Source organism: Rhineura floridana, chromosome 3, assembly GCF_030035675.1.
Source record: "Rhineura floridana isolate rRhiFlo1 chromosome 3, rRhiFlo1.hap2, whole genome shotgun sequence".
Taxonomy (NCBI): Eukaryota; Metazoa; Chordata; class Lepidosauria; order Squamata; family Rhineuridae; genus Rhineura; species Rhineura floridana.
In genome coordinates, this window is record NC_084482.1 from 85,268,190 (window position 1) to 85,284,691 (window position 16,502).

A 16,502-nucleotide genomic window follows, 5' to 3' on the forward strand; every position below is an offset into this window, starting at 1 on the left:
TGTTCACTTACTCTCCGTCGCCTCCCTCAGTCATCCCCCCTTGCCCACCTTGCCCCCTCGCTCTCCCCACTGCCAGTTCGCTCGCTCTCCACTGCCTCCCTCGCTCATCCCCCTTGCCCGCTCGTTCTCCCCCTGCCTGTTTGCTTGCTCTCCGCTGCCTCCCTTGCTCATCCCCCCTTGCCCTCCCTCCCTCTCCCCTGCCTGTTCACTCGCTCACTCTCTGCCGCCTCCCTCGCTCATCCCCCTTCTTGCCTGCTCACCCTGCCCCTGCCTGTTCACTTGCTCGCTCACCCTCTGCCACCTCCCTCACTCATCCCCCCTTGCCCGCTCACCCTCCCCCCTGCCTGTTCACTTGCTCGCTTTCCGCCGCCTCCGTCACTCATCCCCCCTTGCCTGCTCACGCTCCCCCTGCCTGTTCGCTCATGCGCTCGCTCGCCCTCCGCCGCCTCCTTCGACAATAAAATGGCACTGGATGCCCTTTTCAGATGCAGCTGCTGAGTGCGTCGTTAGAGCTTGGAAACGTTTCTTTTTTGAACTACAACTCCCATCAGCCCAACTGAAGTTTAAAAAAAGAACGTTTCCAAGTTCTGACAACGTGCTCAATAGCTGAGTCCGAGAAGGGCATCAGGCACCATCAATTTGTGCACTTGCCGTCTCTCTGCATTCTGGGAATTTTCCACCGCAAAAACGGAACAAGCGCCAAACATATGGAACATGGACACAATTCGAAACCGCCGCATTAGCAAAGCATCAAGAAGCGAAGCACCGGAAAGTGGGGCCCTACTGTGCTGGAATATTGTATCTGAATTATTTTGCAAATTCAGAAAAAGAGAACTATAAATACTGTTACAACCATTACTACTTGAACAGACAATGGCAGCATATGGTTCACTGGGCTGAATTTGCAGTCCATGTGACTTTTTCCGTTACAGCAGTATGTGATGTGACATTCCACTAACAGCACAATCCTATTCATGTTTATTTAGAAGTAAGTCCTTGAGTGCCAGGTAAGTAGGTACAGCTTGCAGCCTTAGTTTTTCTGTAGTCACAAGATGAGACAGCCCAAGACAATGCAGTTCCTTGGGCAGAAAATCCAAAAGATTTCATTCCAATACTATATGTTCAAACATCCAATATTAATTAATATTTATTAATTTTCAATTTGCTCCCTTTAACGGAAACATCTGCTATCTGAGGCAGTCTACCTGCTAAAGACTCGTGTGAAAGACAGTGGAATCTTGGAGGAGTGTGCATATGCTCAACCCTATTATGAGAGCATAATTCAAAGTGGGCCAATAATCTCTAGGTATGTGATATACATCTGGCCCTCAAATACTTAAGAACTGTATCATATAAGAAATTTAGCTGCAGCCCAAACTGTATTGCAGATAACACTTACAAATTCTTCACATCAGTAATTCCTCGAAAAGCTTTCCTTGGGATGCCTTGAATCTGGTTTTCACTTAAGTCCCTAAACAAAAGAAAATACACACTCATTAGGGACAAACAGACTGAAGACACATATTGGCATAGATAAATGCTCACAGCTATAGAAAGACTCTGATTGATAGAAATAGTTGCACATTTATTGTATTTTAACAAGTTAAGTGTTGAAGTGATTACTGGGAGGACTTTAACATTTCCATATATGTTAAATATATGTGGCTATTAAGCGATATCATAGCTAGGGGAGCTATGAATTTCTATACCTATGTTTTGAGTTAAATATTACACCAAATTTACCCTCATTGATGTTGAAAGAATATTTCAAATTTGTACAACTTTTTAATATATATATAATAACAATGAAATATTAGAAAGTTAACTGTAGAGGAACACACCAGAGATAGCATACAAAGACAACAAAAAAATAAAATAATGTGTAATGCAATCCTATACATATCTACTCGGAAGCAAGCCCCACTGAGTTCTATCATACTTGCTTCCAGGTATATGCGTATAGCACTTATTAAAAGTGTGTATTGCAGCCTTGTGGAAAAAAATCAATAACCCCTTATCTCACCTCCATCTGAGTACAGAACAGAGTAGGATCAAAGTGATTAGAACGGTTTCAATAAATATAAATTGAAGAATATTAAGACTTTCAGTATATTCCATGAAGAATAAGGAAAGTGTTAAAGAAGCATGACTTGTTTTCTTCCTTTTAAAAAGATAACTATATTTTGTGAAATCCCAGCATTTTCCCCAACTTTTTTAGGCTAATACAGTTATAAAGAGCAGATGATAAAAAGAACAAAATAGTAAATTAAAATGCACTGCCAAATTAAATAAAAAACTGTTTAACAGCAACAGGAAAGCTTAGTCTTTATAAAATCAGTAGATAGTGCACTGATTTTAAGGACACTACCTCCAAACTTCGATACTTTTGCTTTTTTAGGAATGTACACATTGTTCATCCTAAGGCCAGACTTTTCAACTGAGTAGTATCCATTAGAATGCACCCCATGAAATTCCCCCTCCCTTTAAAGTAAATTCTGTATTGTACCATGAACCTCCACCAAATTGATTTTATTGAAAAACAAGCATTGTTACTCTGAATGAGAGCACCACACAGAAAACCCACATTGACATCTCAGGTCAAGCTGTGTCACTAAGGGCTTTCTTCTGTTTTCCATCAGTGTGATGGTCCATTCGACCCCTACCCCAAATGTCTTTGTCAGACTAATTCAATTTATACTAGTCATCTAGTCTACACCAATTCCTCTCGGTAGTGAAATTGTTCTCTCAGGCAGACACACAAATGGCCACACACAATACTGCATTGTTTTCTAAAAGACATGTTTGACTTTCTCAAATTCTGAAACTGTGATTAGAAAAGTATTTTCCTCTTCCATTTATCCCCTCCTATCCCCTCACTACTTGATACTGAAATATTAAATTGCTTTCTGGCAGATCTTTATTCTGTGTTACAAGGGGAAAGGGGGAGGAGTCCGTTGTCAAAGACCACAATGCAGTACTGTATGATATGATATGTACCACTCAAAGAGACAGCAACTGGTTTAAAATAAAAACATCAAAATTGAAGAGTTAACAATCATAACAAAGTAAGAGAGAGAAGTGGATTAAACAGATAAGCATTCACCTAAAGAGAACACATGAAAACCAAAAGTTGTCCTTGAATAATATGTTGTTTTATATTATATTTTTATATTACTTCAGGCAGAGTGAAAAGGTAACAAATTTGTAATTTAAATCAATGCTTCTAGTATTGTAGCAGACCAAAATAATTTATATTACTGATATCTCTTTTATCCCTGTACTCTGTCTTTCCAAGAATATAAGAGATTGCAGGAAATTAATCTTCCTCAGTAAAATAAATACATCTGCTTGGAACTTGCATTCATTTTATCTTCTAGTGAGGTACTGTTCTCTGGCTAACACTGTAATGTCAACAAATCTCCAGGATATTGTGCTGATTTCATAAATAAATCTTATACTCTGTCAAACGGACATCTTAAAGGTGTTACTGAAGAAGTGTAGAGGTTCCAGTTGCAAGGTGCATTTATGTTGCTGCCCATTCCAAATAACTCTTAAAGACTCTCTAAGAGCTGGTTGGCTGCCATTAGATTCTCCAAACACAGAAAAGTCATGTTATTTTGGTCAAATTAACAAGTCTTCATTCTCTGAAAAATGCCAGCAGTTTCTCCAACTTTCTCTGAAGTCATTAGGGAGGCAGTACCCAACGTAAACAAGTATCTATTTGTTCAACTGTTCAAAGTTGTTGTTGTTATGTGCCTTCAAGTCGATTACGACTTATGGCGACCCTATGAATCAGTGAACTCCAATAGCATCTGCTATAAACCACCCCGTTCAGATCTTGTAAATTCATGGTTGTGGTTTCCTTTATAGAATCAATCCATCTCTTGTTTGGCCTTCCTCTTTTTCCACTCCCTTCTGTTTTTCCCAGCATTATTGTCTTTTCTAGTGAATCAGGTCTTCTCATGATGTGTCCAATGTATGATAACCTCAGTTTCATCATTTTAGCTTCTAGTGATAGTTCTGGTTTAATTTGTTCTAACACCCAATTATTTGTCATTTTTGCAGTCTATGGTATCTGCAAAGCTGTCCTCCAACACCACATTTCAAATGAGTTGATTTTTCTCTTATCCGCTTTTTTCACTGTCCAACTTTCACATCCACACATAGAGATTGGAAATACCATGGTCTGAATAATCCTAACTTTAGTATTCAGTGATACATCTTTGCATCTGAGGACCTTTTCTAGTTCTCTCATAGCTGCCCTCCCCAGTCCTAGCCTTCCAGTTTCTTGACTATTGTCTCCATTTTGGTTCATGACTGTGTCAAAGTATTGATAATCCTTGACAAGTTCAATGTCCTCATTGTCAACTTTAAAGTTACATAAATCTTCATTTGTCATTACTTTAGTCTTCTTGACATTCAGCTGTAGTCCTACCTTAAATTTCATCACATTCATTTCAAATTGTTACTGTTTCTGCTAATAGTATGGTATCGTCTGCATATCTTAAGTTATTTACATTTCTCCCTCTAGTTTTCAGACCTCCTTCATCTTGGTCCAGTCCCGCTTTCTGTATGATATGTTCTGCGTATAGATTAAACAAACAGGGTGATAAAATACACCCGTCTCACACCCTTTCCAATTGGGAATCAATCGGTTTCTCCATATTCTGTCCTTACAGTAGCCTCTTGTCCAGAGTATAGGTTGCGCATCAGGACAATCAGATGTTGTGGCACCTCCATTTCTTTTAAAGCATTCCATAGTTTTTCATTATCTACACAGTCAAAGGCTTTGCTGTAATCTATAAAGCACAGGGTGATTTTCTTCTGAAATTCCTTGGTCCATTCCATTATCCAACGTATGCTTGCAATATGATCTCTGGCACCTCTTCCTTTTCTAAATCCATCTTGGACATCTGGCATTTCTCGCTCCATATATGGTAAGAGCCTTTGTTGTAGGATCTTGAACATTACTTTACTTGCATGGGATATTAAGGCAATAGTTCGATAATTACTGCATCCCCAGTTCATGAACTGTACCGCAGTCCGCTCCTGGTCTTGTTTTCACAGAAAGTATGGAACTTCTCCATCTTCTGCTACCAATTATATAATCAATTTGATTCCTATATTGACCATTTGGTGATCTCCACATGTACAGTCGTCTTTTCGGCTGCTCAAAAAATGTGTTCATAAGAAACAAATTATTGGCTTCACAGAATTCAATAAGCCTTGCTCCTGCTTCATTTCTATCTCCTAAGCCCCATTTCCCCTCAATTTCTAGTTTTTCTCTGTTCCCTACTTTTGTATTCCAGTCCCCCATGATTATCATCACATCTTGTTTTGGTTTGTGATCAATTTCTTCCTGTACTTCTGCGTAAAATCTCTCCAATTCCTCTTTTTCTGTGTTTGCCATTGGAGTGTAGAATTGGATTATGGTTATGTTAATAGGTTTCCCATTTAATCTCATTGATATCACTCGCTCAGACCTTGCGTTGTAGCTCCTAATTGCTTTTGCTACATTACTTCTCACTATTAAAGCAACCCCATTTCTTCTTAATTTCTCATTTCCTGCATAAAATATTTTGTAGTTGCCTGGTTGAAAGTGTCCCATTCCCGTCCATTTTAATTCACTCACACCAAGTATTGTAATGTTGATGCGTTCCATTTCTTGCTTGACAATTTCTAACTTTCCCTGGTTCATGCTTCTCACATTCCATGTTCTTATTGTGTACTTCGTACAGCTCCAGACTCTCCTTTCGCATCTGTGCACATCGGCCTCTGGGCTTCCTTTCGGCTTTGACCCAGTGGCATCATTAGTCCCAGCACTACTTGTACTTCTCCATTGTTCTTCCTTAATAGCTCGATGAGTGCCATCTGGCCTGGGGAGTCTCATCTTCCAGCACTATCTCGTGTTGTATTTTGGATACTCTGTTCATAAGGTTTTTGTGGTAAGAGGTATTCAGAGGTGGTTTACCATTGCCTTCCTCTGATTTTGGATGCATCTTAGTCCGGTGTCTCAGCTTTGACCATTCCGCCTTGGGTGCCCCTGCTGGGAGTCCTGACGGCATTGCTCTCAGCTTCTTCAACACTCTCAAACCCCTAAAGAAGTTATAGTAGTAGTAGTAGTAGTAGTAGTAGCAGCAGCAGCAGCAGCAGCAGATCATAATAGCTCTGAATTTTCTTCAGCTCATCAGCTACAAAATCAGTGCTAGAAACAGACTCAAATAAGTGTTTGCTTATTTTCAAAGAGTGTACATTTTCAAAGAAAAAGTGTACATGCTGGGCACAATCCTTAAACATAGTTTGTGAAAAATGTCCTTAAGACTGTATTAAGACTAACATATTGCAGAAAGAGCATCTGTCAACATTTTCACACACTCACACATCAATACCAGCCCCACAACAACCCTTTTTCTTGTTCAACACTAACTCAGGAAGAATTCTGGAAAACATGAAAGATGATGTGATCTTAGTTGGTCATAAAAGAGGTAACATATTGCAGTTTGGTTGCTGAATTTATTTTTAATATTCATATTTCCCGCAAAAGAAATGGCTATTTAGGCACACATACTGTTTTTCCATACATTACTAACAGAAAGTTGTATCCAACAGTGCTTTTCCATTCATGGAATGCTCTTTGATCCAGAGCAGACATCTGTGAACAGAAGGGTGACATTTTTTCACCGATTCCTCCTTTCCTTTACAACCATCTGTGCACCCCGATTCTGCTCCATGGAATTGGGGTACTCTCCAGAACAGTGTGGGAGATTTGGGAGCGGAAGCAGGAAATGGACTGAATTTGCAAAAATACTTTCTCCATCCCCCCCCCCATTTACAGAAGCCTGGATCAAAGAGCATTCTGTGAATGGAAGGACAGTACTGGATACAGTGCAGTGTCACTAATATTCTTTTGGGGCCTGAACAGAAATAACATTAAATCATGAAACAGATTCTAGCCACAGCAAGACTTATATGATTACAACTTGACATATGGGACTTCTGAATAATAAAATCCTCAGCCTTGTTACAGTCATATGTAGATCTACTAAACAGTACAGATAGTAAATTGACCAAAACGAGAAACTGAGTGATTTTTTCACTGCTCTGTTGGGAACCAGGCCTCTTTAAAAATTGTATTTTAAAAAGATATTTTTTTTAAATGATCAGGAAGTTATCTACTCCATTTCTGGACTGAAGAAATCTTACAAAGATGAGAAAATGTTGGTAATAATAGTGCAACACTGCAATCAAGTAATTTTAAAATGTAATAAAATTAATGTCCTTGACCTTTTTATAAGCTATTCCCATTACAGAAACATCCATTTACCCCTCCCCTTCCCATACTGTTTATTATATATAGCTTGTCAACCTTTCTGCAGTGTTAACTTGCCAGGCAACTTTTACACAATGCAAAGGACAACCAACCATGACCTGATGGTTGCATACAACATAAACTGATATATAGAACACTTCCACTCCATAGGTAGGAGTTTATCTTTGAGCCCATTTTATTTTTGTTGGAACAAAAAAGTAAACAGCTTGTATACCAGAAGTATTTACAACCTCTCAGAGGCATGCTACAAAGTTGACCAAAGCATGAAACAGAACTGATTTTTTGCTTTGTTTTAATGGTAAGTTTTCAACTATCAATATAACACAGCTTTTAAACATATTAATAGCAAGACAAAAGGATTTAACCCAACTCACCACGTAGTTATCAAACTCTACAGTCTTTTTGTCCACCGTCTTGGTCTCACTTCATTTGCAATGATAGTGACCATGCAAAGCAACCACTAAAATAGGGTATAATTATTTATGGCACCTGGTGTCACAATGTCCTGCTTTCAGCCTAAACAGCATTGATTAAAATATAATAAAAACTCTCACAGTTAGGTTTGTGATATCATCTCTATTCATTGCCAACACCTTTCCCTCTTGACACATAACTTGGGGAAGGGGGGGAGTAACACTAGAGAATACATAGCTACGTATACTCTATGCAATAATGGTGAAGAAACTAATATATAACTAAAGAAAAAAAGATATGAAATACCTTATGGATATGTGAAAGCAACCCTTGATGGATATTTGGCCCTACCTCACACCTCAAAGATTGTACAGTGTGATCATTATCAGACTTCCATTTAATAGCACACAACTATGCAAAAACAGTGCGGGTGTGTTCTTGCTATTTAAAAGCATTAAAGTATCTTCTGACATTCCAAGGTTTATTCCTGGAGAAGACAAGGGCAGAACTCCAATTAATCAGCAAATGTCTTGGCTCAGCACTCTGCAAGGATATTTATTTACATAATAGCACTTCCAAAAATTAACTTGACTCTCTTCTGAGTTGCCATCAAACATGTTATTGGATTGCAGATTGACAATGTCAGCTAATACAATTAAATTAAGTATAGAAGAGTCGCTGATGGTTGGTGGGGGAAGGGAGGAGACCACATGCTTAACAAGCTAATATAAAGTTCGCATGTTTCAGCTTTTGTTTACTTACTGCTAGGAACCACATAAGGAGAAAAAGTGGCTCCAAGACAATTAACTGTTATCATGTCTGGAAAAATGGAACTGTAGCTCTAGCCTATATATCTGTCTAAAATCTGTTCTACATATAAAAAGCTGGAAAATATCTATTCCAGCTAATGTGTTTGTTTAGTGATAGCGCACATGCCTGGAATCATTGATGTATGCAAGCAAAGTGGTCCACTGCCAACATAAGAAAGCCTTAAAAAGCTAATTGGGCAAATAATATAGTTTCCAGCAGCAGCTGAAAGTGGGTAGTCACTTCAGTAAACTGAAGTCTTAAGGAAGGTTTACATAACCAGTCTCTCCACTTGCATTCAATAGCACTTCATTATGGAAGAACTCTCAACACAGACCAAAACAGATGCATGAATGGAACAAAATTTGAATTGAACTATTCCAGTGTTCATTTTTCTCTGACTACATAAGGCTACAATGTCATATGCTACAATGGCCACAACAAATGTCAAAGTGACACATAAACTTACTTAGATCATGAAAGAACACATTATCACAAAGCACTCATTCACTAAAATCTATTAAGCTTTTTAAAAGAGGTAACACAATTTTCTGGTGCAGTCTTTGAAGGTGCAGTCTCATGTCAGATATCATGCCAAACCATGGTTACAGAAGCTTAGCTACAATTTGGCATTATGTCTGAATTTAAAAACCATTGTTTGCAATCAACTGGCAGACCAAAATAATAAACCATGGTTTGAAATGCTTGAGCTAACTATGGTTTGGTGAAATGGTTAAATTGACAAACCATAATTTCAGTTGTGCTCTGCACTACATCCAGAAAAAGGAGTACTAATAGAAAACTGGAAAATGTAGACTATCAGGATCTAAAATAATGGCTTGCCTGTATAATTAGGAAATGAAAGCATGGTTTGGGTCTACACTATAGTTAAAACAAACCACAGTTTGATGTGATGTCCAAATTGAGTTGTGGAATAAGAGAAACTTGATTTTCTACTTTGGAAGTAAGATGCTACATATTATGACATCAACCAAGAAATTGTACTTGGCTGAATAAAATATAATGTCTGAATTTAACCACTCCATTTTGTTTCCAGTCAGAATTTTATTCTGAGTCTTTTTTTAAAAAAAGAATCTGTCACAAACTAGCCTATGAGTGCACATACCAGACTATTTGGATCAATGTCATAATTTGCAGTACTCCATAGATTTAGTATGGCTGCTCTTTCAATATACACTTAATTGTGGTTTTCAAAAAAATAAATACAGTATATATAGCATGAATGAACAACTGTGCATGGAAAGATTTGTGACACTTTAAATAATATCCAGAGAGACAACTTGGAATGGTCAATGGGCAATATTTGACAGAAATGTTGTCTGTGCGGGATAGGACTGCATGCGTAAGTTGTGCTTATACATATTCTGAGTGCACCATATCATGATCAAGAACGGTGTACATATCCATATGAGGAATTCAGAGGACTCTAAGAATGACTCAGTCAAAAACTGTAAGAATAAAGTACAAATTAAAAATACAATATAGAACAATAAAGCAGGATACACAATAAACATGAATCAGAAAATTCATGATTATAAAATGTATAGATTATAAAAACACAACTTAAAAGGCCTAGCTGAATAAAAAAAAAGGCTTTGTGTGGCATCATAAACTTCATAACACAGCACTAGACAAGCTTCTCTGGGAAGGCTATCCCATAACTGGGGTGCTACTACCATTAAGGTCTTTTCCCTCACTTAATTTTGTAGGGACCCATGAACAGGGCCTTTGACAAGAATCTTAAGGATTGAATAGATTCATATGAGAGAAGTCAATCTTTCAAATAACCTGGTTATCAATCTTTTTGCCTCAGAGGGTACATTATAAACGTTGAGAGAGTGCTGCGGCCACCATGGGGGCATAGCATAACACAAAGTTAGAGAGGACTCATGGTGAAGCATTTTCCATAACTGTATTTCTGTAATATAAAAAAGGTCTGGTTCATTGCATTTCTGCCTGCCATACAGCTGTTCAAGGCACAAGAACCCTGTTTTTCCCCAATGACAACCTTAAAATAAAGCCAAGACTGCCTCCTGTACCCACATACCTGGACGTAAGCCCTGTTACACACAGAAACTTACTTCTGAGTAGACATTATATTGTAAGTTAACTATACAGTGAGTTCTTACTGGTTTTTAGACCCTGAAAAGCAGGAGACATGCCTAAGCCTCTTTGCAAAATGTTCACATTTGCCTTTTGGGGAGAGGGGGATTCTTTAACATTCACCCACACTTATTGTGTAGTAGTTTTTGCATAAAATAATTTAGGCACTACTTAGTTCAGACTCAGGTGAACCCAGCACAGGAAACATGTATCCTGGTTGTTAGGGAAAAAGGAAGTGCAAACTATGGAGATTCCAAGGACTAGGGAGAAAAAAACAGAAGCAGGAAAAGGGAGGGCAAAACAGCAGGTCGTTAGGACCCCAGGGATTCCTACAGCCTGTTGTCCAAACAACTCACTTATCAATCACAGCTCTGACTTCACTCATTGGCTAAAAACACTGACAGGTGAGAGAAGCCAGGGTGGCTCATTTTACAGAAATTGCTTAGAAGGATAACTGCACATTTTTCTCCATATCTTTCTTTCTGAAAGGGGTAGAGACATATTGTTTAAAATGAAAGCTCCGATTCTGGGCTACCTCATGGGGGCACCACTGGAGGCACTGTACCCACAGACAATGGGTTGGCAACCTCTGCACTAAAGGCTTTAAAAGTTAATGGCTGCACCTTAAATTAGCTCCAGAAACAGATTGGGAGCTCATGCTGCTCATGCAACACAGGCACAATATTGTCAAGCCATCCAGTTCCACTGATAAACTTCCAGCCTATTCTGGACCCATGGCAGTTTAAAGGTACCTCGGTATATTACGCATTGCAATAATCTAACCTGAAGGCTACCAGAACATGAGTAACTGCGTCTAAGCTATCTCCATCCAAGTTTTGTCACAGCTGGCACATCAGCAATGCTGACAAAAAGTGTTTTAAGCCAGAGGCCACTTGAGCCTAATCTTAATGCTAGATCAGTAAGGAACCCCAGACTGAAGACCTGAACCTTTAGGAGAAATGCAGCCTATTCCAGAAGAGGCTGAACACCACTCACTCAGGTGGACAAACCACACACCAGTAGTACCTCTGTGCAGCAGTGACAAATGAAGGGGCACAGTGGCATCAGTACCCTCTCACTGACAACTGTACTGTATTCAACAGAATGGGGATGGTGCAGAGTGAGGGGAGGGGAACTCTGGGTTGGTGGCATCGGCATCCCACTGGTGCACACACACCCATAGGATGCTAGCACCACTAACACAGATCTCCCCAGGTTACTATCACCTCAGCCCATTCCCGTCCTGGTAAATACAATTCCACTGCCAATGGGAAGGTTCTGCTGAATCTCTGCTCTCGCTCATACGCTGCTGCTGCCGCTTATATCTTCTCTTGATTGAGTTTATTCACCCTCCTTCAGTCCATTATCCTAACTCAAGCAGTTATTTGACACACCACTTTTTAGATAAATTCACAGAAATTCACAATAGAAAATTAAAATCATTATTAAAAATAATGACATGACATAAAATATATTCATAAAAACCAGTACAAAGAAAACAGAAAAAGGAAGAGCTAATCTAAAAGCCTAGTCTGCAAAAGATTGACGAAATAAAAATGCCTTCAACTGCCTTTGAAAAAAAGCAGGAGAGGAAGAAAGATGGACCTCGATGGCATGTCAAAGTTCTGGGGCCACAACTGAAAAAGCTCTGCTTATGGGAAATATGAACTACAGTCCTTTCTGTAAAACTGAAATAAGTTTGGATCAGAACCTGTAAACTTGCTTTAAAAACAATGTGCATATTAAAACTCCCTGTTTCAACCACTTACTGCATGAACAAACAACATATTCACATCATCCTCAGCTAAATGTGTGTTAAGGTTCTTACAGGGCTTATGAGAACTAGGGACAGACCATCAGCATACTTTTTTCCCCAGTGGAATATTTATTTTAAACCTTTTGGTCATTAGGCATCTATACTAAAGTGCTAGAATAAATAGTTAAGAAAGGTGTTAAAGATATGGAACAGAGCATGGTTTTTTCTGAACAAGAAAACTTTTACACATGATAGCCTTCTACGCAGTGAACTTCTGCAAGTCTACACTTAAAAATTGCAAGCATCTTCAAAAATGCGAGAATAAAATTTCTAAGCACATAGTTAATGTTCAAATGGCAGAATATATTGATTTGCTGCCCATCTCTGAGTATCTTAAGTTTACCCAGAAGACTATTTGATTTAATTAAGTTGGTGTTTTATTAATATATATATATTTCTCTATTGATCATAAGAGAAGCTGACGCATGTTTGACTCAGGCATACATCAGATCCATTTAATGGACCTCCACTTAGGAGAGTAGTTGGCTCTAAATCAAGGTAAATGGGAGCAAGTGTTCCTCTGGGATGGGATGGCTTAGCCGAATCTATAACGTTTTTACAGGGTTTTTTTCTTTTAAAGCAGAAAGCATATGGAAATTAGATATGAAAATAGTCTCTCCTTGCACGTTTCAATTAAGCATGTCAATACTTTAATGAAATTGCTCAACTTAATAAGATTTATAGCAATGAGTGTGTTTTATACCTATAATAGCTTTTTTGGCTGCTGTTCAGGATGTCAAATAAATTGTGAAAACTTGGATTAAAAAGTAGAAACTGACATTCTGAACTAAAGCCACTAAATTCTTCCCTCCATTCCATTCATATGATTTTGAAGAATTAATGAATGTTGTAATAATTTTGCTTTTTTAAGAAAACATTTTATCTACTAAAAAGGCATCACTGTTATAAGTTACATTTCGACATATAAAATTAGGCTCACCCTCTTTGGTATTATGCTTCTTTTTTTCCTACCCTTTTGAGGATTTATTTCCTGATGAATAGTAAACATTGTCACTCCTACATCATTCAGAAAACCACCAGCTAAGTCTCAAAACAACTCTCGAAATTATACAAAAAGTATGGAAAAAACTTAAAAGTTTTTTGAACGGCATGTTTTATTTTTCAGTAAAATCTCAAAAGACCTCACATTTTTGCACTGAAGTGGTTTGCACATCACATTAAATCAGAGTTTATTTTAAACTGATTTTAGTATAAAATAAAGTATGGTTTAATGTGAATGAGCAGCATGCTGATGCAGAGTCGCTCCTCTTCTGTTCCTCACAAGCCAGGGAAGAAACAAACCAGAGGCTGGCTTTGTGTCACATAAGTTTATTGCCTTCAAATAAACTATTATTAGGAAGTGAAACAATTCTGCCTACCATTATAAAGATGAGGTAACTAATCAAAGGAGACAACTAACACCTTATACAGTTCTCACTCACAGAAAAAATTAAACATTACATATTTCAAGCCTGCCCTCCTTCGGATTCCACTGGCTTCTTCTTGTTAACAGTTTGGTCATATGTCAGAGTACTGTTCTCTCCATTTCAGCGAGCACCAAATGTGGTGATCAGCTCTTTGCTATCTGTCAACCTTATGAAAATGAAACGAGCAATTGCTTTATGCATGTTTCACCTGATAGCAATACATAATAAGTAGACAATTATCAATCATTATCTTTTTCATTGTGCTAATTAAAATTATATGAGGAAATGAGTTGATGACCCACATCATCTGCTCTTAAGAGTGAATGGAAGGGAGGAGTGCACTTGGGGAAGAAGTGAGGGAAAATGTATATAAGATCATTGATATGCAGAATATAAAACAAGAATATAAAACAAGTAATATGCTAGAAATATAATTTTTTCATCTTGCAATTTTTGTTTTAAAATGATAAGCTGCCTTTGGGATAGTGTGGAATAAAACATGGTTTTATTTGTTTGGTTGTTTGTTTGAATTCAGATGGTTTATTCTTGCCCTAATTACACACTCTCACTCATTGGGTTCTGTTGGAGGAATTGTGAACAGCAGGATATTCAGGAGAGAAGAAGAATATTAAGTGGAAAAGAGCCAACAGAATCAGGAAAATCTAGGAGACTGCTCCAATATTCCCTCAATATTTTCAATAAACACAACAAACCAGAAGTCACACCTCTGTGTTATACTGATTAGCAGGCTCATGGCTGGCAGTCCAGCCCAATCAAAATACAAAGAACCCAGAGAGAGGTTGGGGAAAATATGCACCTTTAGTAGGAAATGTGTGGGCAGCTTTCATATTTGCTTACATTATGTATTGACTAGAATGGTTTCAACCACCATGAAAAAAACCACACCACGTTGGTAAATGGCTGGCAAAGAAAAACTGCTATCTTTACATGTACTTAAAAAGGTAAAGGTGTCCCCGCACTTGTAGTGCGAGTCGTTTCCGGCTCTTAGGGTGACATCTTGCGATGTTTACTAGGCAGACCGTATATATGGGGTGGGATTGCCAGTTCATTCCCCGGGCTTTCTTTACCCCCCAGCATATGCCGGATACTCATTTTACCGACCACGGATGGATGGAAGGCTGAGTGGACCTCAACCCCTTTTACCGGAGATTTGACTTCCTCCTTCCATTGGAATCGAACTCCGGCCGTGAGCAGAGCTTCAGCTGCGTTACCACCGCTTACCACTCTGCGCCACAGAGGGTCAATTACATGTACTTAGGTAAGGTGTTTTACCATAATGTTCACAATTTATGCTGCCCCTATAACCCACCTGATAGTGGGGTACTCAGTCCAGTAGTAAAATATTAACCCATAAATAGATATTTAAATTATTTGTCTACAGCTGTTGCTAACATCAACTTGAAAAAGAAGTCCATCAAATAAAAAGCCCTAATCACACTAATTAATTTTCACTAATTCTGTCAGACCATTAAGTTAATTTCTCCATTTCTATTATTTTTTTTACTTGGTTTAAATTGTTGCAGCAAAAAGAGATTTGTCAAATGAATCAGCTTTAAAGAACTTCTGGGTGAGCTATAACTCTTCTCTGTTATTCACGAAATTAACAGCTTATCTCTGTTTCTATTGCAAAAAGCTGTCCTGGAAGTGCATTCTAAAGATATAAACAGAAGAGGGATTTCTATTCTGAGGAACATTATATTGTCTGGGACTATTCTCTTTTTGGTCTATTTTATTTTGACGAATCTGCTTCTTCACGACGCCACTAACTGTTTTGATGCTGGGAACTAAATTTGTTTTGTGTTCTTGAACATAGAGAGATAAGGCAGGCTGCTCTGTTTATACTGTGATGTCATCAAGCCTGGAATATTAACCCAATTGTTGCTGAAATAAGAAGTGGTTCTTCTTTATTTTTGTTTTGTTTTGTTTTCGTGGTTTTAAAAATGGCAATCAAGAAAGTGGCTGAGAATCTGGAAGTAATTATGTTTCAGAAAATAATGGATGAGATTGAGATAATGAAACAAACCCTGCGACAGGGCAGTAAGGAGCTGAAAATTGAACTGAGCAAAATGATGCAGGAGCTTAAAGAAATAGGGGATCCTGTGAGAGAGGAGAATGAGATCAGAGATGAGAAAAGAAAAAATAAAGGGAAGATACAAGCCCTGGAGATTGGAACAAATGTGGAATTGAAAAAAGATCTGGAGTTTATGGATATTAGAAATAAAATCTACTGTTTGGAATTTAACGTTATCTCTGAAGAAATTAATGAAGATATTAGAGATAAAGTTATCAATGGCTTGGATAATCTTCTGGACTGGAATGACGTGATGGAGCTTGATATAGAGAAAATCTATGGAATTAACTGCAGCCATGTGACAATGGAAAAACTCTCAAGAGATGAGCCAGTGCATTTTGTAAAAAAGAAGAACAGAGATATGACTTTACAACAATATTTCAGCAACTTATTCAGAATTGATGGCAAGAAAATATTTGGGATAGAGGAAATTCCCATCAGACTCTTATTATATGACTACGGCTATGACAGCGAGATTATTATGGAATACTG

The 16,502-nt window shown here is 38.1% G+C and overlaps 1 protein-coding gene across 2 annotated transcripts in view; it reads right to left on the reverse strand.

Annotated features, from left to right (window-relative positions):
* SLIT3 (slit guidance ligand 3) overlaps positions 1-16,502 on the reverse strand; it is an 810,414-nt gene that overhangs the window by 408,564 nt on the left and 385,348 nt on the right. The window contains exon 5 of one of the 2 annotated variants that reach the window (XM_061616804.1): positions 1,400-1,471. The exons of the other annotated variant lie outside the window; for it this stretch is intronic. Coding sequence (XP_061472788.1) covers positions 1,400-1,471 — 72 coding nt within the window. The remainder of the gene's footprint in view (positions 1-1,399; positions 1,472-16,502) is intronic. 2 annotated transcript variants of the gene reach the window in all.